At 46.7% G+C, this 18,917-nt stretch overlaps 2 protein-coding genes across 2 annotated transcripts; both read left to right on the top strand.

The window, feature by feature from the left end:
- Nucleotides 1-5,809: 5,809 nt before the first annotated feature.
- On the top strand, nt 5,810-7,786 carry LOC123086465 (pentatricopeptide repeat-containing protein At4g18840). Its single transcript, XM_044508230.1, has 2 exons — nt 5,810-7,523; nt 7,599-7,786. Exon 1 carries the CDS (start codon nt 5,854-5,856, stop codon nt 7,435-7,437), a length of 1,584 nt encoding a protein of 527 aa, XP_044364165.1. The 5' UTR covers nt 5,810-5,853; the 3' UTR covers nt 7,438-7,523; nt 7,599-7,786.
- Nucleotides 7,787-8,878: 1,092 nt separating this feature from the next.
- On the top strand, nt 8,879-15,171 carry LOC123086464 (MACPF domain-containing protein CAD1). Its single transcript, XM_044508229.1, has 7 exons — nt 8,879-9,486; nt 11,188-11,426; nt 11,540-11,735; nt 11,812-11,889; nt 12,770-12,956; nt 13,301-13,464; nt 14,265-15,171. The coding sequence occupies exons 1-7, from the start codon at nt 9,223-9,225 to the stop codon at nt 14,898-14,900; spliced, it is 1,764 nt and encodes a 587-aa protein (XP_044364164.1). The 5' UTR covers nt 8,879-9,222; the 3' UTR covers nt 14,901-15,171.
- Nucleotides 15,172-18,917: the final 3,746 nt, after the last annotated feature.

The raw sequence follows: 18,917 nt of genomic DNA, 5'->3' as shown, positions 1-18,917 counted from the left end.
GATTACGCCACGTCAGTAGGGCTCAAAATCAACTTCCATAAGTCCACACTTGTGCCAATTAACACGCCTCCTGACAAATGCAAAGAACTGGCTGAGCTGTTAGGTTGCACAGTGGGTTCCATGCCGTTCACATATCTGGGGCTGCCCCTAGGCACCACTCGTCCGACCGTGCTGGATCTGGCTCCGCTTGTTTGCAAAGCAGAAAGAAACATTACGGCTGCTATGTCTCTAATGTCGTACGCGGGGAAACTTGCTCTAATGAATTCGTTGGTAACCTCTCTTATCATGTTCACTATGGGTACCATTCGCATCCCACCAAAAATTGTGGCCCAACTAGACAAGATCAGAAGGCATTGCCTATGGCAAAAACGGACCGAAGATGGGACCAAGAGCAATTCTCTTGCGGCTTGGGACATGGTCTGCAGGCCTAAGAAAAATGGTGGACTGGGAGTTGTCAACCTCAAAATACAGAATGACGCTTTGCTGCTTAAGTTTCTCCACAAGTTTTACAACAGGCATGATATCCCTTGGGTACATCTCATTTGGGATTCCTACTATGGTGACTCCATCCCTCATGCACATGATGCATGTGGCTCCTTCTGGTGGAAAGACTTAACTCAGCTAATGCCCATATATCGCGGCGTCACGCACGTAAAAATTGGGAATGGATCTTCTACGCTCTTTTGGAAAGATAATTGGAGCCAGTCCATATATGCTGATAGTTGCCCGAGAGCCTACTCATATGCTATCTCTGAAGATGTCTCGGTACAACACATTTTCACGTCCCCCCATCTGCAGGAAAACTTTCAACTCCCGCTTTCTATTCAGGCCCATGATGAGCTGCGATCCATCCAACTTGAAGTGGCCGAAAACACTCTTACGGAGGAACATGACACCTGGCAGTGTATTTGGGGCGGCAATACTTTCCAGACATCATCATACTACAGATTCTACTTCAGAGATGTAACTGCCCATGAAGCCTTCGGTTGGTTATGGAAAGCAAAGTGTACTCCCAAGCTCAAAACATTCGGGTGGTTCCTGCTGGTTGATCGCCTCAACACCAGAAACATGCTCAAGAGGAGGCACTACAACATTGGGACAAACTTCGACTGCCTCCTTTGTGGCCAACATGTTGAAGAAACGGTGGAACACCTCTTCTTTCACTGCACATTTAGTCAGGAATGTTGGCTACATCTTGGCTTCAACTGGTCTTTGCAGCATGACAGACTTGACATGATCAAACATCAAAAGACCGTGCACCCTAGAAAGATGTGGATGGATATATTTTTGACGTCGGCATGGAGTCTCTGGAAGGAGAGAAACAACCACCACTTTAGGAAAATTAAGCCATCAGTTGCTTCCTGGAAACAGAGGTTTAAGTTGGACTTTGACAATCTTAGATATAGAGTGAAACCTTCCAAACAACATATTGTATCTGCCATATTTGGGTCCATACAGTAGGCGTCTTGTAAACTAGGGTGTCCCATGGTGGTGCCTCAACCACCCATGTATGTAAATCACACATGTAATTGTACCCCCTGAGGTTTTAGTAATATATATACAGTAGGAGCCTTTCCTACTGTCTTCACAGTCAAAAAAAAACTCTTTGTTCTACTGTTCGGGGTGAAGATACCCCGAACAAGCCCCTCAGAGGATTACTTTCCATAGTAACAAGTGACAGTAAATTTCAGCACACTATATAAATTTTTCCTTACCAAATTCCACCTACCAAAGGCGCTTCACTACCCGGCAACGGCGCTAGAAAAGAGTCTTGATGACCCACAAGTATAGGGTATCTATCGTAGTCCTTTCAATAAGTAAGAGTGTCGAACTCAACGAGGAGCAGAAGGAAATGATAAACGGTTTCCAGCAAGGTATTCTCTACAAGTACTGGAATAAGTGGTAACAGATAGTTTTGTGATAAGATAATTTGTAACGAGCAACAAGTAACAAAAGTAAATAAGGTGCAGCAAGGTGGCCCAATCCTTTTTGTAGCAAAGGACAAGCCTGGACAAACTCTTATATGATGTAAAGCACTCCCGAGGACACATGGGAATATCGTCAAGCTAGGTTTCATCACGTTCATATGATTCGCGTTCGGTACTTTGATAATTTGGTATGTGGGTGGACCGGTGCTTGGGTATTGTCCTTACTTGAACAAGCATCCCACTTATGATTAACCTCTATTGCAAGCATCCGCAACTACAACAAAAGTATTAAGGTAAACCTAACCATAGCATGAAACATATGGATCCAAATCAGCCCCTTATGAAGCAACGCATAAACTAGGGTTTTAAGCTTCTGTCACTCTAGCAACCCATCATCTACTTATTACTTCCCAATGCCTTCCTCTAGGCCCAAATAATGGTGAAGTGTCATGTAGTCTATGTTCACATAACACCACTATAGGAGAGACAATATACATCTCATCAAAATATCGAACGAAGAACAAATTCACATGACTACTAATAGCAAGACTTCTCCCATGTCCTCAGGAACAAAAGTAACTACTCACAAAGCATAAACATGTTCATAATCAGAGGGGTATTAATATGCATATAGGATCTAAACATATGATCTTCCACCAATTAAACCAACTAGCATCAACTACAAGGAGTAATTAACACTACTAGCAACCTACTAGCACCAATCCCGGACTTGGAGACAAGAATTGGATACAAGAGATGAACTAGGGTTTTGAGATGAGATGGTGCTGATGAAGATGTTGATGGAGATTGCCCTCTCCCGATGAGAGGAGCGTTGGTGATGACGATGGCGATGATTTCCCCCTCCGGAAGGGAAGTTTCCCCGGCAGAACAGCTCCGCCAGAGCCCTAGATTGGTTCCGCCAAGGTTCCGCCTCGTGGCGGCGGAGTTTCGTCCGAGAAGATGGCTTATGATTTTTTCCATATAAAGACTTCATATAGCAGAAGATGGCCACCGGGGGGTCACCAGGGGCCCACGAGGTAGGGGGCGCGCCCAGAGGGGTAGGGCGCGCCCCCCACCCTCGTGGGGAGGGTGTGGCCCCCCTGGTGAAGTTCTTGAGCTCAGTATTTTTTATATATTTAGAAAACACCTTCCGTGAAGTTTTAGGACTTTTGGAGCTGTGCAAAATAGGTCTTTAATATTTGCTCCTTTTCCAGCCCAGAATCCCAGCTGCCGGCATTCTCCCTCTTTATGTAAACCTTGTAAAATAAGAGAGAATATGAATAAGTATTGTGACATAATGTGTAATAACAGCCCATAATGCAATAAATATCGATATAAAAGCATGATGCAAAATGGACATATCAGTCACCGGTACCCGTCAAATTGCTCGGGGCGATCTCCACAACCTAATTGGAGACCCCGATGCTTGCCCGGAGTTTTACACCACAATGATTGAGCTCCGAACACCACCAACCGTCTAGGGTGCCCAAGCACCCAAGAGGAACAAGCTCAAGGATATCAAGCACCCAAGAGTAATAAGCTTCTAACTTGTAACCTCCAGTATCACCGTGGAGAACTCAAACCGATGCACAAATGCAATGGCAAGGGCACACAGAGTGCCCAAGTCCTTCTCTCTCGAATCCCACCAAAGCAACTAATGCTAGGGAGGAAAGTGAGAGGAAGAACAAGAAGGAGAACACCAAGAACTCCAAGATCTAGATACAAGGGGTTCCCCTCACATAGAGGAGAAAGTGATTGGTAGAAGTGTGGATCTAGATCTCCTCTCTCTTTTCCCTCAAAAACTAGCAAGAATCCATGGAGGGATTGAGAGTTAGCAAGCTCAAAGAAGGTCAACATTGGGGGCAAAAACGAGCTCAAGAGATGGGGAACCATTGGGGAAGAAGACCCCCTTAAATAGGTCCCCACGAATCTGCCCATTATGTGCAGAAAAACATAGGAGCGGTACAGCCGATATGAGCACCGGTACAACCGGTAACAGGAAATAAGCGGTACAACCGGCCCACAACCGCCCAACAACCGCACCACAACAGAGACTAGTCCGGTGATAGAGCGGTACATGGCCGGTACAACCTTCAGACCAATTCTGGAGTGGTACAACCGCTCCAAACACCGGTTGTACCGGTCAACCGGTACAACCTCTCTATGGGGCGGTACAACCTCTGTGTGTCAAACAGGTAATATCAAAACAACCACAACTTTCGCATACGAGCTCCGAATTCGACGAAATCAAGTTTGTTGGAAAGCTAAGGACAAAAACAAACACAATCTTGATAGAAATATCAATAAATAGAAATTGAGAAAATACCCAAAATAAAATGGTGAGAACCCTTTCTTAATTAAGACCGGTAAAAACTCCAACACCGAAAACACAAAAGAAGATTAAAAAGAAATCGGTTTTTGATGAACTCGAGCTTGTCAAGAAGATGACCATGAGATCCAAATCTCACAAGGAGAAGAACCAAAAAAGAAACAAGAGAGATGATGCAAGGATGCAATGGTTTGAGCTCTCGACGAACGAAACGATCAAGCTACTCACTAGAAAGCCCCCGTTGATAGTACGACAATCGATCCTATAACCCGATCTCCCAACTACCACTATGAAACCGGTAAAATAAAAAACCTATCAAGGGCAAACCTTTGCCTTGCACATGGTCCACTTGAGCTAGATGATGACGATCTTGACTTCCTCAAGTTGGACCACCTTTCTTGATTGTGTTGGCTTGATGGAGACTAGTTGATTGCTCCCCCATACTCCACTATGGGTGAGCCACTCTTCGGCACATCTTCACAATTCCATTGACACCACAATGGACGACAAGCTTCAAGCTTGATTGCTCCCCCATACTCCATTATGGGTGAGCCACTCTTTGTGTTGCTCCACTTGAACTTGCACACTGCAAACTTGATGACGATCACCACTTGATGTCATTCTTCATGGGTTGTATGAGATCTTCCTCTTGACGCAAGACCATGGAAACATACCTAACCCCACAAAGAACTCTCGCGTAGACCATGGGTTAGTACACAAAGCGTAATGGACGATGCTTACCATACCATGGGATCACTTGATCCCTCTCGGTACTTCTTTTACGCTTTGTGGGTTGAGCAACTTGATTCACTCTTGACTTAGTCTTGATCAACCTTAAATCTTTCCAACTCGCTTCATTTGGATGATGTCTTGAAGGTAAACATGAATGATCACATAATCTTCTTCTTCAAGGCATGCTTGCAATAAGCTCAACTCTCACATGACCAATCTTTGAATAATTCCTTGAAACGCACTTTGGCCATCTCATAAACTCCTTGAAACCAACACATGTACTTCAAGACAATCCTATGGACAAATCCTTCAAATATAACTCAAGGCAATCGTTAGTCCATAAAGATTGTCATCAATTACCAAAACCACACATGGGGGCACCGCATGTCCTTTCACTAACCCTGCCGGTGTCTATATAAATCGGGGGTTGTAGTCTTTACGGAGAGAGGTATATCATCATCTCATCACCTTAGGGTTTAGCTCATGCTGATCTCGAGGTAGACCTACCTACTCTGGAAACCATACTCCCTTCATTCCAAAATATAGTGCGCCCGCGCTTCTCGAGGTTCAACTTTGACCATCAATTTAACCAACGAGACCAACTGCGGCGGGAGAAAAAAATCATATAATTGAAAACTTCTTTCGAATGCGAATTCACTGATATAATTTTTGTTCCCGCCGCAATCAGTCTCGATAGTTAAATTTACGGTCAAAGTTGAAGCATATGGATAGAGGAAGCACTACATTATAGAATGGAAGGGGTACTATACATCCAATATAATCAAGCATGCACCCGGACGAACTTCTGGGCCCACCTGCAGCTACCAGTCCCCAGCGCGTGGAGAGGGTGGTGGACCTGGCTTCATGGGCTCGAGCTCGATGGCTCCCGTCTCAAACGCGCCGGCCGGAGCCGCGCGTCGCCTCCCTCCTCGGAGCGCCGCCGCAGGCCACCAGCTCCACGCGCTCCTCACCAAGCATGGCCTCCTCCACCACCCGGCCGACCTCCGCGCCGTCCTCTCCCGACTCCCTGCCTCCCCGTCGTCCCTCGCCTTCCTACTCTCCGCCCCTCCGGGCGTTCTCTCCCAGTCCCTCTTCTGCCCGTTCATCGCCGCATTCTCCTCCTCCCCCGTTCCTCACTTCTCGCTCGTCATCTTCAACCACGTCTCCTCCCTCTCCATCCCCACTCCGCTCCCCACCTTCCCCGCCCTCCTCAAATCCTGCGCCCGGGCTTTCAAGCTGCGCTCTGGAGCCAGCGCGTCCTCCGAGGCCTTCGCCTTCAAGGGGCTGGAGTTGCACTGCCGCGTCCTAAAGCTGGGCTGCGGTGCGGATCGCTACGTGCAGAACGCGCTCGTGTCCATGTACGGCAAGCTCGGCCGTCTCAGGGAGGCGAGGAGGGTGTTCGACGAAATGCCTGTTAGGAACGCCGTTTCCTGGAACGCCCTAGTGGGTGCGCACGATGTGGCGGGTGATTCGCATGGTGCAGAGCGATTGTCTCAGGAAACGCCTGACCGGAACATTTCATGGTGGAACGCCGAGATCGTGCGGAATGCGAGGGCTGGTGATATGGAGGAGGCATCGCGGGTCTTCAGTGAGATCCCTGACAGGGACGTTGTGTCATGGAACTCCTTGATCGGTGGCTATGTGAAGCTCAGGAGGTACAAGAAAGCATTGGAGATCTTCCAAGAGATGCAGGACAATGGCATCGAGCTGACCGAGCTAACACTTGTGTCTGTTCTTGGGGCATGTGCAGAGATTGGCGAGGTGGAGCTTGGGAAGGGTGTCCACAGTTACCTGGATAGCAAGGGCATTGCGGCTGATGGTTATGTTGGTAACGTGCTCGTTGATATGTATGCGAAATGCGGCAGATTGGACCTTGCCATGCAAGTCTTTGAAAGCATGTCAACCAGGGACATTACTTGCTGGAATGCAATGATTGTTGGGTTGTCGGTTCATGGCTACTCACACAAGGCTCTGAAGCTCTTTGATTCGATGAAAGTTGAGCCTGATCATGTCACATTTCTTGGTGTCTTGATTGCCTGCAGCCATGGTGGCCTAGTGGACGAGGGGAGATCATATTTTAGCAGCATGGCTGCAGACTACAAAATTGTGCCGGATGTGAAGCATTACGGGTGCATGATAGACATGCTCTGCCGCTACGGTAAAGTTGCAGAAGCATATCAAATGATGGATGATATGCCCGTCAAGGCAAACTCTGTGCTCTGGAAGATGGTGTTGGCTGCATGCCGAGTGCATGGGCAAATGGACCTTGCTAAAAAGGCTTTCCACAAATTGCATGAGCTGATGCCCGCTGATGATGGGGATGTCATCACGATATCCAATGTTTATGCAGAAGCAAGGAGATGGGACGACGTTGAGCATCTGAGAACGAGGATAACCGAACACGGTGTTCGGAAGCACGCCGCACACAGTCAAGTTGATGTTCCGTAGCTAATATTTAGAGCGAAGAATGACCGAATTCAGTTCCAGAAGTCTGATTCGTCAATCTGAGTACAGCCAGGCCGCAGCTTCAATAGGTAGCTTAGCGTTCCTCCTTTGTTACATGGTACTATTTCTGAATATTGTGATAATGTGCATATCTTCAATTGCAGCTTGATGTGATTTTTTAGGCTGTGTGTTGCCGCTTCTAAGCTTCCAAGTGAAGAACGAAGAGAAACGTCAAGTTAGTAACCATGCTGAGTTCATTTATTCTGTTATTAAGCTGAGAGGACCTTGTTATTAAGCTGAAAATGGCCTGTTTTAAGATGGAGCACTGGTGACCTTGAAAAGCTTAATTTCCTTTGCTGGAGCTACTTAATCGAGTTCGCAAATATTCCGCTTGATTCTTGTGAGTGAAGGTGAAGGCCATGCTAGATGTTACAGCATTCCATTTTTATAGCCTCACGTCATTGAAACAAGATGTCACAAATGATATGGTTTTGTGTCCACGTCTACCTACCCTTGTTCAGTCTTTACACATCTGATGTGAGCACCGATGAGATGTGCAGCATTGCAGGATACGCTACCGCTTGGCTTGCAAACAATCGAAATGGATTATACTACTCCCTTGAATCCATAATAAGTGTTGCGGTTTTGAACTGTAGTAACTAGCACCACATAATGCTGTTTGTCCAGAGTAAAGTTCAGAAGTTGTAAGCAAAATAAGGCTGTGTAGAATGTTTGGTGGGCTAACCTAAACCAATCACGTTTGCTGTGTTGAAGTTGAAGCCGGTGGCAACTTTTGTCCGGGCGCGAAAGCATGTGCTCTTCATCCAACCATGTCTATGGTTTTGATGGATCTCACACCATGGCCACCTCATCAAAACCATGATAACAAAAAGACAACAAACTAATAAACAATCAGCAGATAAATCCAATCCACCCTAGGAAGGAAACAACACGGCAGAGAGTGCGTCTACGTCTTAGTACTCTTGACTTGTACTACTACAAGTTTTCTTTCTCCAACAAACCTTGGTTAAACCAGGCTATTTACAAAGTCTTGATATTATGACTCCTCGTCGACACTCCATATCTACTTGTATCGCTCATGGTGTTGGTCTTTGTGTTCTTCTCGGCGTCAATTTCTTCTTTCTTTATCTTTGTTACCTATATACCTTTGTGTCAAAAACGCTTTTATGTTACGGGACGGAGTGAGTAGTTTTTTGCCTGGTTTCTTCGTGAACAGATTAACTTGTTTAGGTTCTCGATCCGGTTTTTCTTATAAGCTGGATCAGCCAAATACAAAAAGGGTAAGCTACCCTTGACTCTTCGCATCTAGAAAAAAAATACCTAGTCTAGAACTAGAACAAACCGCCAACCAAAATCCAAAAGACTTTGTTAGAAACCATCGCAAAATCACATTCGATAGACGTCCCTGTCAGACTTTTTTCCCAATTCCACGCTGCAACATCCACTGTGTGTGTGTTTGCCAGCGACAAAGTTGCAGGAAGACCTAGCGAGTCTTTCTTCCGTCCACACGAGCCTTTATCCCCTTTCTTGCTTTTCTCACCCGCGTTCCACTGAAGCACCGGCGGAAATTCCCCCCTCGTCGCCTTCGCCTTCGCCGTCGTCGTCTCTCTTCCGCTCTACTTGCCCCGGCTGTTCTCACAGTCTACTTCAGGCCCTTCTTGCTGCCGGAGAAAAAGTTGAGGATCTGCGAGATGGGTCCTGCTCTCCCCGGAATTCTCGACGCATCGTAGAACCCGCGGGCGTTCTTGGGCCGCCACCGGTCCTGAAATGGAGGAAGAGGGCGCCCCGGCGCTGCGCGTGATCCGGAGCTCCATCGACGCGCTGGGGCGAGGGTTCGATGCCACCCACGACACCAGGCTGCTCTACTGCAAGGGGTCTCGCCTCGTCGGCGTCGACGACGGCGAGCTGAGCTCCAGGGATCTGGTCATGCCTGACGGGCTCACTGTCCCCGGTGTGCCCAAGGATGTTGACTGCTCCGGTGAGAGTGGGGTTGGTGTACCGGAGACCGCTGGCCCGTGCGCCTTCCACGAGGTGCCGACGACTGACACTGTTTATTGTGTTTTGTCTCTGAATTTCGTCGTTTGTCTGTTAATTCCGTGCTAGCTGCTTGATTAAGTGCATGCTGTTTCTGAACTGTTCTTCGTATCCTGGTAGTGTCAGGACATAACCGGATGCAGCTTTAATCATATGCTATGTAGGAGTACAAGCTGTGCCAATTCCAGTTTTGAACTAACGCAGACTTGTTTCATAGCTTTCAGCTGAGCGGCTGACCCGACGCAACTGACGGATAAGCCAACGTTAATAGTTGCTCTAATTCCGCGATAAAAGAGCTCTGTTTCCAAACAGATTTGTCCATCTGTGATGGAGATCACATTGGTGGGGATATAGGCCGATACATCTCCAGCTTGTATTTCAATCACGGGTAACGCAGTGGAGCTACCTGCACCTGTCTGGTCCGATCATTTAGCGGCTCTTTCTAACCGACAGGAATGTAAATAGAAAAAATCTCCAAAACTTGTAGATTCGCATGAAGTTCCGTTAGTAGTTTATATGTCGAGATGGAGGTCCCTATTTTAGAGGAAAACCGGAAAACCCGACTTTGTCACCAGACTTTTTCAGTAGATGGAAAAGGACAAAAAAAGACTACGAACCGTACTCTTGCTATTTTACGTCCCTCTTTTTTCTGGATCCCTTCTCTTGTAGGCAAGGATCCTTTCTCTTCAGGGAACCTATGGAATGAATCTCAGACGGCTTTCATTAGATTATGCTTTGCTAAAGGCTGATACAAACGAATAGTGGGAGTTCTTTGTTACGAATATAAATGGAGGAAATATACGAATTACCTTTGTCCTCTGCAAAGATCATAAGATCCGATGGAGTTGGATTGACTTCTCACATCTACTAGATCAGAGATCAGAGTCAGGGGAGCTCTCGTAAGTGAGCCTAAGTAAGCAGTGTGGTTCGAGCAGATCAGTCACTGCTGAGTTCTGCTTTCCTCACAGAGTTGGTTTTAGCTGGAACCGCGCTCTTGCCTTCTTCTTGTGTCCCTTGATTATTGATCTGACAAGTTAGGTTAGAGAATACCAGTGCCTTTTGATCCACCCTTAGGTTTTAAAAAACAAGACAGACCTTCATGAAGACCTTATATTTTTGAATAAGATGGACATTTCCACATTAAGGTGAAGTTACATATGAGGAAAATAATCCTGGACTAGGAAAGCTGCCCTTGTGTGGTAGAACGAGGTCTTCCACCGGGCGGTCAGTCAAGTACTGAAGCCCCTATCTTGATATAGAATAGAAGTGAGTTGACACTAAAAATAGAAGATGCCCTATGATTTTTTAGCCCTGCTATTAATCACTTCGGTTAAGTGATCGAAATATTATGATCTGAAATAGAGATTTGAGATGTTTTAACTTTTTAATGAATCGGGTGTATATAGACACGTTTTAGTGTGCTTGTTCACTCATTTCAATCTGTATTTAGTTCATATTGAAATATCCAAAACATCTTATATTTGTGAACGGAGGAAGTAATACTTTAGTACACATATTTCTTTGAGTCTGTTTACTTTTAATTGCCTCATCGGCACTTGTTTGATTATAAATTTCTATTAATTGTGGCACTAACAAATCGTTTTTTGGTCTGACATCAACTCAGTTAATTATCATCTTGCTTCATGTGGTCTTCAGTCTCACCCGTTCTGTTTTACTTTTGTTTCCGAGGGACTGTAGATGGCTGGGTATTTCAATAAAAAAGCCCAGCTTGCAGGAGATATACCTCTTGGAAGCTTTAATTCAGCATATAGCTTTACTGGATCCAAGAGATTTGATGCCATGGCTACCAAAAGTCTCGGGATGGAGGGCAAGACCATTCCTTTATATAAGGTCCAACTTGTGCGACAGCCTTTGTCAGTGGTAGAGGAAGTTAAGCATGCAGTGCCTCACTCATGGGAACCATCATCTCTCGCAAGGTAAACAAACACATGCAGGTTGCTCTAAAAAAAGGAGGGCCCTTAACAGTGTTTGATATAGCTCACCACTGATGCCCAATGGCAGGCCCTTAACAGTGTTGAGCTTTTAACAGGTTCATTCAGAATTATGGAACGCATGTCATAACATCCATTACCATTGGCGGGAAGGATTTGATTTACATCAAGCAGCATCCGTCATCATCACTTTCCGTGGTGGAAATTAAAAATTATATACACGATCTTGGACATCAGAGGTTTACTGAAAATGAAATCCATACAGGCTCAGGCCCTATAAGATCAATGAATAAGGTTTGGTTTTCTTTAGTTAGATTCATCCACATTATAAGTTAAATCTTATTGTACTTCAGTTATGATTTTGGGTCAGGAAAGAGAAAATCTTGGGTTCAACAGCCAAGGAGTATATCCACAACCTCCAAGCACACCATATATTGCAGCAAAAGAGGCAAGTACATGCCACCCTAATTAATATTTCCATGCTGCATTTTCTTTATGTTTTGATATTGCTGATTGTGAATGATCTTTTGTCAAGTCTCTCTCAATAAAGTACAAAGGGGTGCTTATCTGATATCAGAGTTTGAGCTAGCACACATGCCCAACTTCCTCTGGTTATACAATGTCCTGTAGGAGTTTAATTTTTGTTTGATCAAAATCCTCCCAATCAGCCATTGAAATTGTGAATATCCTTTCGATATTTGATAAATACAAATTGCCAGCAGTTCACTCGGTATCATGGTATGTGGATTTAGTAATAATGTGCCCCTTGCACTCCACTATTGCACTATGTACCCAGTCATCATCAATATGTTGTTACCATTGTTTTGTAGCTACTTGACTGTAAACCATTACAGTTCACATGTAGATCTATTGTGGATGTCCCTTCATATAATTTTTGCTAGACGAACTTCCAGAAAGCAGATGCTTTATTTTCTAGGCTAAATTGGCTCCAGGACGTTGTGCTTGGTAAGCATTTTCTGAAATGCACTGCATGACCGAATGTGTTTATGTGCACTGCAATTTTATGGCCATTTTCTAGAACAAACTATGCCTGCGAAATCTCTGTCTAGTATTTCCTAGTACTCCCTCTGTTTCTAAATATAAGACATTTAGAGATTCCAATACGGACTACATACGGATGTATATAGATGTATTTTAGAGTGTAGATTCACTCAAAAAGGCTTATATTTAGAAACAGAGGGAGTACATCAGTGAACAAACCAGTTGACCTTGCCAGTCATTTCTTTCCGTGTATCATTATTTTATCCCTTGAGTAATGTTGTGCGACAAACTGAAACTCTTGAACCTTCCAACGAATTATCCTGCAGGATGTCACTGTGATTTTCAGAAGGAGAGGAGGAGATGATTTAGTTCAAAGTCATTCTGAGTGGGCAAGAACTGTTAACTCAGCGCCTGATGTTATACATATGACCCTTTTCCCTCTAACGACTCTGTTGGAAGCAGCCATCCCTGGAAAAGACCATCTCATCCGGGCGATCAACCTTTATCTAGAATGTAAACATTGCCTTCATATATATTTATGTTTTGAGTGAGTATCTTCACAAATTATTGTTTAGATGTCCTGCTTGCATGCATGAACTTCCCATAGAAATTCTATGGGGATAATAGAAATCTCTATTCAAGAACAATAAAATATGTATAACAAAAGATGGTCCATCGACTGCATATTTGTATATCTGGACCAATCCGCCATTCTTTTGACCAAAAATTATGCTATTGTAATGAAGCTATAGAATGTTTGCAAAATCAGGAGCGTTGTTGTTATATTTTGTTTAAATTTAATTATTCTCTAGAAATAATGATATTTTGATGCGATCATTAACCATTTCTTTTCTTAGATAAACCTCCAATTGAGGAGCTGCGTTACTTCCTAGAGTTCCAGCTTCCCAGAGTTTGGGCACCAATTCGTGATGAGCACCCTCTCCATCAAAGGAAAGAGCCTGTGTGCCCATCCTTGCAGTTCAGCTTGATGGGGAAAAAGCTGTACATCAGCCAAGAACAGGTACTTGGCTATCACTGTGATGTCTATTGACTTCATCAGAAGCTTATTGATGCATGCATGCTATTGTTATCTTAGTCAATTAAACATCAAATTAACAAGTGAGTAACAAATATGCTATTACAATAAACTTTGTCCTTTGTGCCAATATTGCTTTAGTATCGAGCTTAATTTTTCTATAATAACTTTACTAGGTAGTCATACCTTCCGATAGAACCGTATCTTTGGAAATTTATCCACCAGAAACATACAATGTCTTATTGCCTGAATTCCAGTGGCTAATATAACTCATCTCTATGCAACTCTGCTGTAATTAGAGAAGATGGTTAATGGACACATAAAAGTAGTGCTCTCTCTCTCTCCATGCAAGGACATTGTAATATTTGAGAGACAACGCCGTTTTACAATTTTAATTTGTGCCTATACATAGAGGACAACCAAACGACACAAGTGGAACTGGAATTACCAGAAGTCACCTTCAATCAATTTGTCGAGCAGCTCAGATCCTTGCATCCTCTGTCCAGTGCTCTCTCTCCATGGATTTGTTGCAGGACCTGAAAGGCATTATGTTCTATGAGTGATTTAGAATGTTGCTGACCAAGTTTACGTACATGCCCCAAAGTTTTGGTCATGAGTCATGCCATCTCCATTAAATATGAAACATTATGTCAACAAACCACCAGCTAAAAACTGGTATACGTATCTGCATACTAGTCTCCAGACCATTGCAGTACCTGCACAACTTCTCCCACAGTGCCCCTTTAGGCATCGGTCACGTATCATATCATGTCATATCTTTTCAGGTGTCAGTGGGTCGCAAGCCAATAACTGGCCTAAGGTTATGCTTGGAAGGTGCTAAGCAGGACAGGCTATGCATCCAACTGCAGCATCTAGCATCTCTTCCAAAGATCCTCAAGCCTTACTGGGATGCACACATCACGATTGGTGCAGCGAAATGGCAGGGGCCGGAGGAGCAGGACAGCCGCTGGTTCGAGCCTGTGAAGTGGAATAGCTTCTCCCACGTCAGCACAGCTCCAGTTGAGCACCACGAGGTGCTCATCGGGGATGCCTCCGGCGTGTACATTGTCACTGGGGCACAGCTCGGGGTGTGGGACTTTGGTTTGAAGAACGTCCTGTACATGAAGCTTCTCTACTCGAGGGTCCCCGGTTGCACCACCCGGAGATCGCTGTGGGATCACAGCCCTGCCGCCGCCAGCAGCCATCCAACAGTTGGTCCTTCTAACATCATGTATCTGGACCCGGGGGGTTCTGGCGTAGGCTCGAGCGATGCAGGGAAGTTCGTGAAGATCGTGGACAGGTCGGAGCTGTGCAAAGGCCCTGACGACATGCCGGGGCACTGGCTGGTGACGGGCGGGAAGCTTGGTGTTGAAAAGGGGAGGATTGTTCTGAGAGTGAAGTATTCCTTGTTGAATTACTGACAGCGTTATCTGTGTTGTTGAAAACTTCGGAGTGCAGCATATGGTGTTTTAAGTGCAGTTGCAGTTGTGATTTCCTTTTCTTTTTTTGGTAGTCAAGTGATAGATTAATCTGGTGCGTAGCTGTTTGCAGCCGATCGCTGTTCCTATGGTTTTTACAAGAGATTTTTCTCCATGCAACGGAACAATTTTGGTGGAGTTCTTCCCGGTGTTTGTACAGGGCTTCAGTCTTGTAAAATGCATATTTGTCATTCAAGATCGACACTCTTTCTCTTTCCGGTCCCCTTTAAATTCTATGTGACTGATGTATTTCGGTTATGAAAGTAATGGAAGGGGGATTAGCCCGGTTCATTTTTCTTACCAGAGCCTCGTCTCTCATGAAAAGAATAATAATCTAGCCTACTGAAGAATCCGATCCAGATGATGATTCCACTCTCATTGAACGCAGGCAGCGTCAAGCAGCGATAGCAAAGGATTTGGCGATTCTGCTTCTGCTGGATCCAGCAAAAACCCTCGAATTCATCAAAGAATAGATGCACGATCGAGCAAGCCTCATGATGAATTAGACATTCCGCCTGGCGATAAGTTCAAATATTGGCGGGAAAAAGAGATGAACAAGCAGGTGATGAAATTGAAAAAGCTAAACTAGAGAGCGCCTGGAGCGCAAATGCGCAATGCTCACAAGATGACTTCAGAATCAATTCGCACCAAGGAGCATGAGATTGGCATCATGCAAGAACAACTCGATGCCAGGGTCGCTGGCTGCAGTGGAACTCGACAGAGGCTGAATTCTAAGAGCATCTCCAACCGCGCCTTCAATAGGTCCTTTTCAGGCGTTTTTTCCGTGCCGGCATCCAAAAATCGGCCCAGTCGCGTCCCCAGGAGCCCGTTTTTCGCTGGCTTGGACCGAAATTGGCGCCGACGGACCCAGGCAGAACCCAGAGTGCTGGGGGCGCCTGGGGGCGCCAGAGCGAGACGATTTGGCGCGAAAGCGGATGGGCCCGCCGAGTCAGCGACACGCCGTTTCGTCGCCTCCATCGCCTCGGTTCCTGCGGGAATCAATGCGAAGGCTGCCGCACCGGTCAGCCTCCATCGATGCCTCACGGGCGGCGCAGTGAACGCGCCGCGACGCGCGTCCAGCCACGCGTCGTCCGGCTTGCAGCCCGACGCCGCCCAGCGACGGCTATAAAAGGCGACCTCCCCGCCGGTGGACGCCACAGCTCTCATTTCCCCCCCTCTCCGGTGCAAAAAGCAACACTCTCTCCCTTCTCCCTGCCGACAAGAAAGATGGTCGAGAGGTACCCAGACGATGGCGCGGCGGCGAACGGCTTCGGCCGCCGCCACCTCCAAGAGGCAGAGGCGCGGCTGCTGTACGAGGCGGAGTACCCGGCGCCCCCGGACATGCGGGTGCCGGGGACGTGGAGGCTGAGCGCCGGCGGCGTCCCGGTGCCACTGGTGCCCGAAGGGGCGGCGCGGCGCGGCGAGATCGCCCACATTCGCTCCTCCCCGACGGAGGAAAAGCGGAACGAGCCGCGCTACGCCGCCGACAGTCACGCCCTCTAGACGATGTACTTCGAGCGCCGCCGCGAGGAGCAGATCGCCTCCACCAACGGCGTCATCCCGCAGGGCCACCACAACGCCGACGGGCGGCGCGAGTGGTGGGGCGTTTCGGGCCGCACCCTCGAGGCCGTCCTCGACCACATCAACACCAGCAACGTGTCGCGCCTCGAGTACCCGCAGCGACCATCCTTCTCTCGCCTCCTTGGTAGCTCCTGGACACCGTGGCAGATGGAGCCGGGGTCGTCCTCGTCGGGCTCCGGCTCGCCGACCGCGCTCCGCTCCGTCAAACCCGAGCCGGAGGAGACGCCGCTCTGGCGCCCTCGTCATCAACGAGGCCACCCGATCCCCCCAGCGCGGATCCTACCGCTTGGTCCGGCCGAAGCCAGAGCCTGGGATGCTCCCGGTGAAGCCGAAGCACGTCAAGATGGCGGCCCCCAACGACGAGTCCGCCCTCAAGTGGGCGAACGAGGACTAAGTCTGGGAGCAGGTACGCCGCCAGCGCCGAGCGTACGAGAAGCTCCAGGCCCGTCGCCGCGGTCGCGAGGAAGGTGGCGTCATCGTCCTTGACAGCGACAAGGAGGGCGAGGCCAGGCCGTCCAGCGCACCACTGCGCCTCGGCGACCCGGGTCAGGGCTGCAGCAGGGCCACGTCGGCCCAAGCCAGCCGCACGACGACGACGACGACGGCTTTGACTACACCCGCTTTTACAGGCTCCACGGCATGTAGACGGCGGCGACGGCGGTGGCGGCTAGGCGTAGTTTAGGCGTTGTTAAGACGTAGTTTGCATGTGTTTTGTATAAATTTCAACAAAATTTCGCCGAGTTCGTGCAAAAAATGCCGAGTTTTCATATATTTTGTACGGACGTCGCGAACCCGGGACGACCTGTGGGCCGACGACTGAGAGCCAGGTCGCCCCCAGGGGCCAATCTAACGTCGGCTCGCCCCTAGGCGGTTCTTTTTCATCGCCCTGGGGGGCCGAATGGCTGGAGATGCTCTAACACAATGAGGATCCGCAAAGACTACAATCGTAGGATGCCGAAACCAGTTACAGCTCCCACCTCGGAGAAGAAATTTTCTTCCCCAAAGAAGAAATCTACTCTTTCTACACCGAAGAACGTGCCATATCCAATGAAGAAAATGACACTATGTTATGCTTCTCTGCCAAAGAAAACCAACCGCTGAAGCAATGCGAAGAAAAGGAAGGCCTTTTTGTTAAATGCATCTAGTGTCCCCTTTATGATTTTGGAGTATTGATCACAAAAATGATTACATGACTAATATGTTTGTGAATGTACACTGGTAAAAGTCCCTGAAAAATTGGTTTAACCAATAAATGTGACCCCTAAAAATGGGATGAAACACTGAAAAATTCGGTGCGCGCATTGAAGAATTAGCCGAAGAACTGAATCGTGAAGACCTAGTCTTTTTTACAGTTCTCTTTATTCTTCACTTAAGTCATAGGTCAATCTGTATTGTTAAGTGGGGTCTAGGTGATACGAAGACAATATTTTTGAAGTATGCTTAATCCAAATCAATTTCTTCGAATAAAGACTTTGGAAATCTCTTCGAACGTAGTATCTTTTTCTTTAGTGTCCGTATTGGTGCAATATCTGCCTGCCTTGTGTTTTGGAGATTGTTGACAAAAACAGGTATGGACTAATTTGTTTGCTAGTGCATATAGAGAGAGAAAAGTCCATACACAACTGAAGAATATGTTGTCTCTGGTGCTGAGTTCGAGGAACTTCACCGAAGCACATCTGCGTTGCAGAGAAGAATGAGCTATACTTGTTGAAGTGATAGAGTCGAGAAGATTGATGAGAAGAAATCGACCCCTCGAAAGTTTACTGCAGAAGCAAAATTTTTGTCTTAGTACTGTTGTCCGGAAATATTGGCTACAGTGATGGAAGTCGAAGACTATGTGAAGACGTAGCATTCATTTAGTTGTTCTTCTTTCATTCTTTTGAGTCATAGGACCTCCGTACTATGAAGAGGGGTATAGGTTCTCGATGCTTAGATCCGCTGTGATGCTTAGCCAAAACCTATGAAAGATGCGAGAGAAATCTCTTTGTGCTCCGAGCAAATACTCGTCAGCAAGAGACTGTATTCTTCTTCTCCGCGAGAGATTTGTCTAGGACCAAGGAGTTAGCATTTCTTGCTCCACAAGAAATGTTATCGTTGTGCTCAAATCCGACCGTTGGAATCGTGTCGTTCGGCCATTGGCTGAGCCCGATATCTAATTTGGTCTTTTCCCATCTGGAAAGGTTGCGACTATAAATAGCCACCCCGCTCCAACTATGACCATTGGCTGCTCTACTTGAGATTTCTGAGAAGATTGATTTGAGCAATCCCTCTCCGAGTAATTTGAGTTTAAGATCCACCGAGAGAAAACTAAGAGCCCAAACTTAGACAGTGGTTTAGTATCACAGTAGTTCCGAGTGAGAGTTCTTGTACCCATCACAG

Source organism: Triticum aestivum, chromosome 4A (assembly GCF_018294505.1).
Source record: "Triticum aestivum cultivar Chinese Spring chromosome 4A, IWGSC CS RefSeq v2.1, whole genome shotgun sequence".
Taxonomy (NCBI): Eukaryota; Viridiplantae; Streptophyta; class Magnoliopsida; order Poales; family Poaceae; genus Triticum; species Triticum aestivum.
Note: the sequence above shows the minus strand (reverse complement) of the source record. Positions and strands in the feature narration are given on the sequence as shown.

What these genes read in the sequence shown, in the direction of transcription:
- LOC123086465 (XM_044508230.1), top strand. Translation starts at nt 5,854, where the DNA reads ATGGGCTCGAGCTCGATGGCTCCCGTCTCAAACGCGCCGGCCGGAGCC.
- LOC123086464 (XM_044508229.1), top strand. Translation starts at nt 9,223, where the DNA reads ATGGAGGAAGAGGGCGCCCCGGCGCTGCGCGTGATCCGGAGCTCCATC. An exon ending in GCCCGTGCGCCTTCCACGAG is followed by an intron (nt 9,487 to 11,187) that starts GTGCCGACGACT and finishes GAGGGACTGTAG; the next exon opens with ATGGCTGGGTATTTCAATAA. An exon ending in GAACCATCATCTCTCGCAAG is followed by an intron (nt 11,427 to 11,539) that starts GTAAACAAACAC and finishes AGCTTTTAACAG; the next exon opens with GTTCATTCAGAATTATGGAA.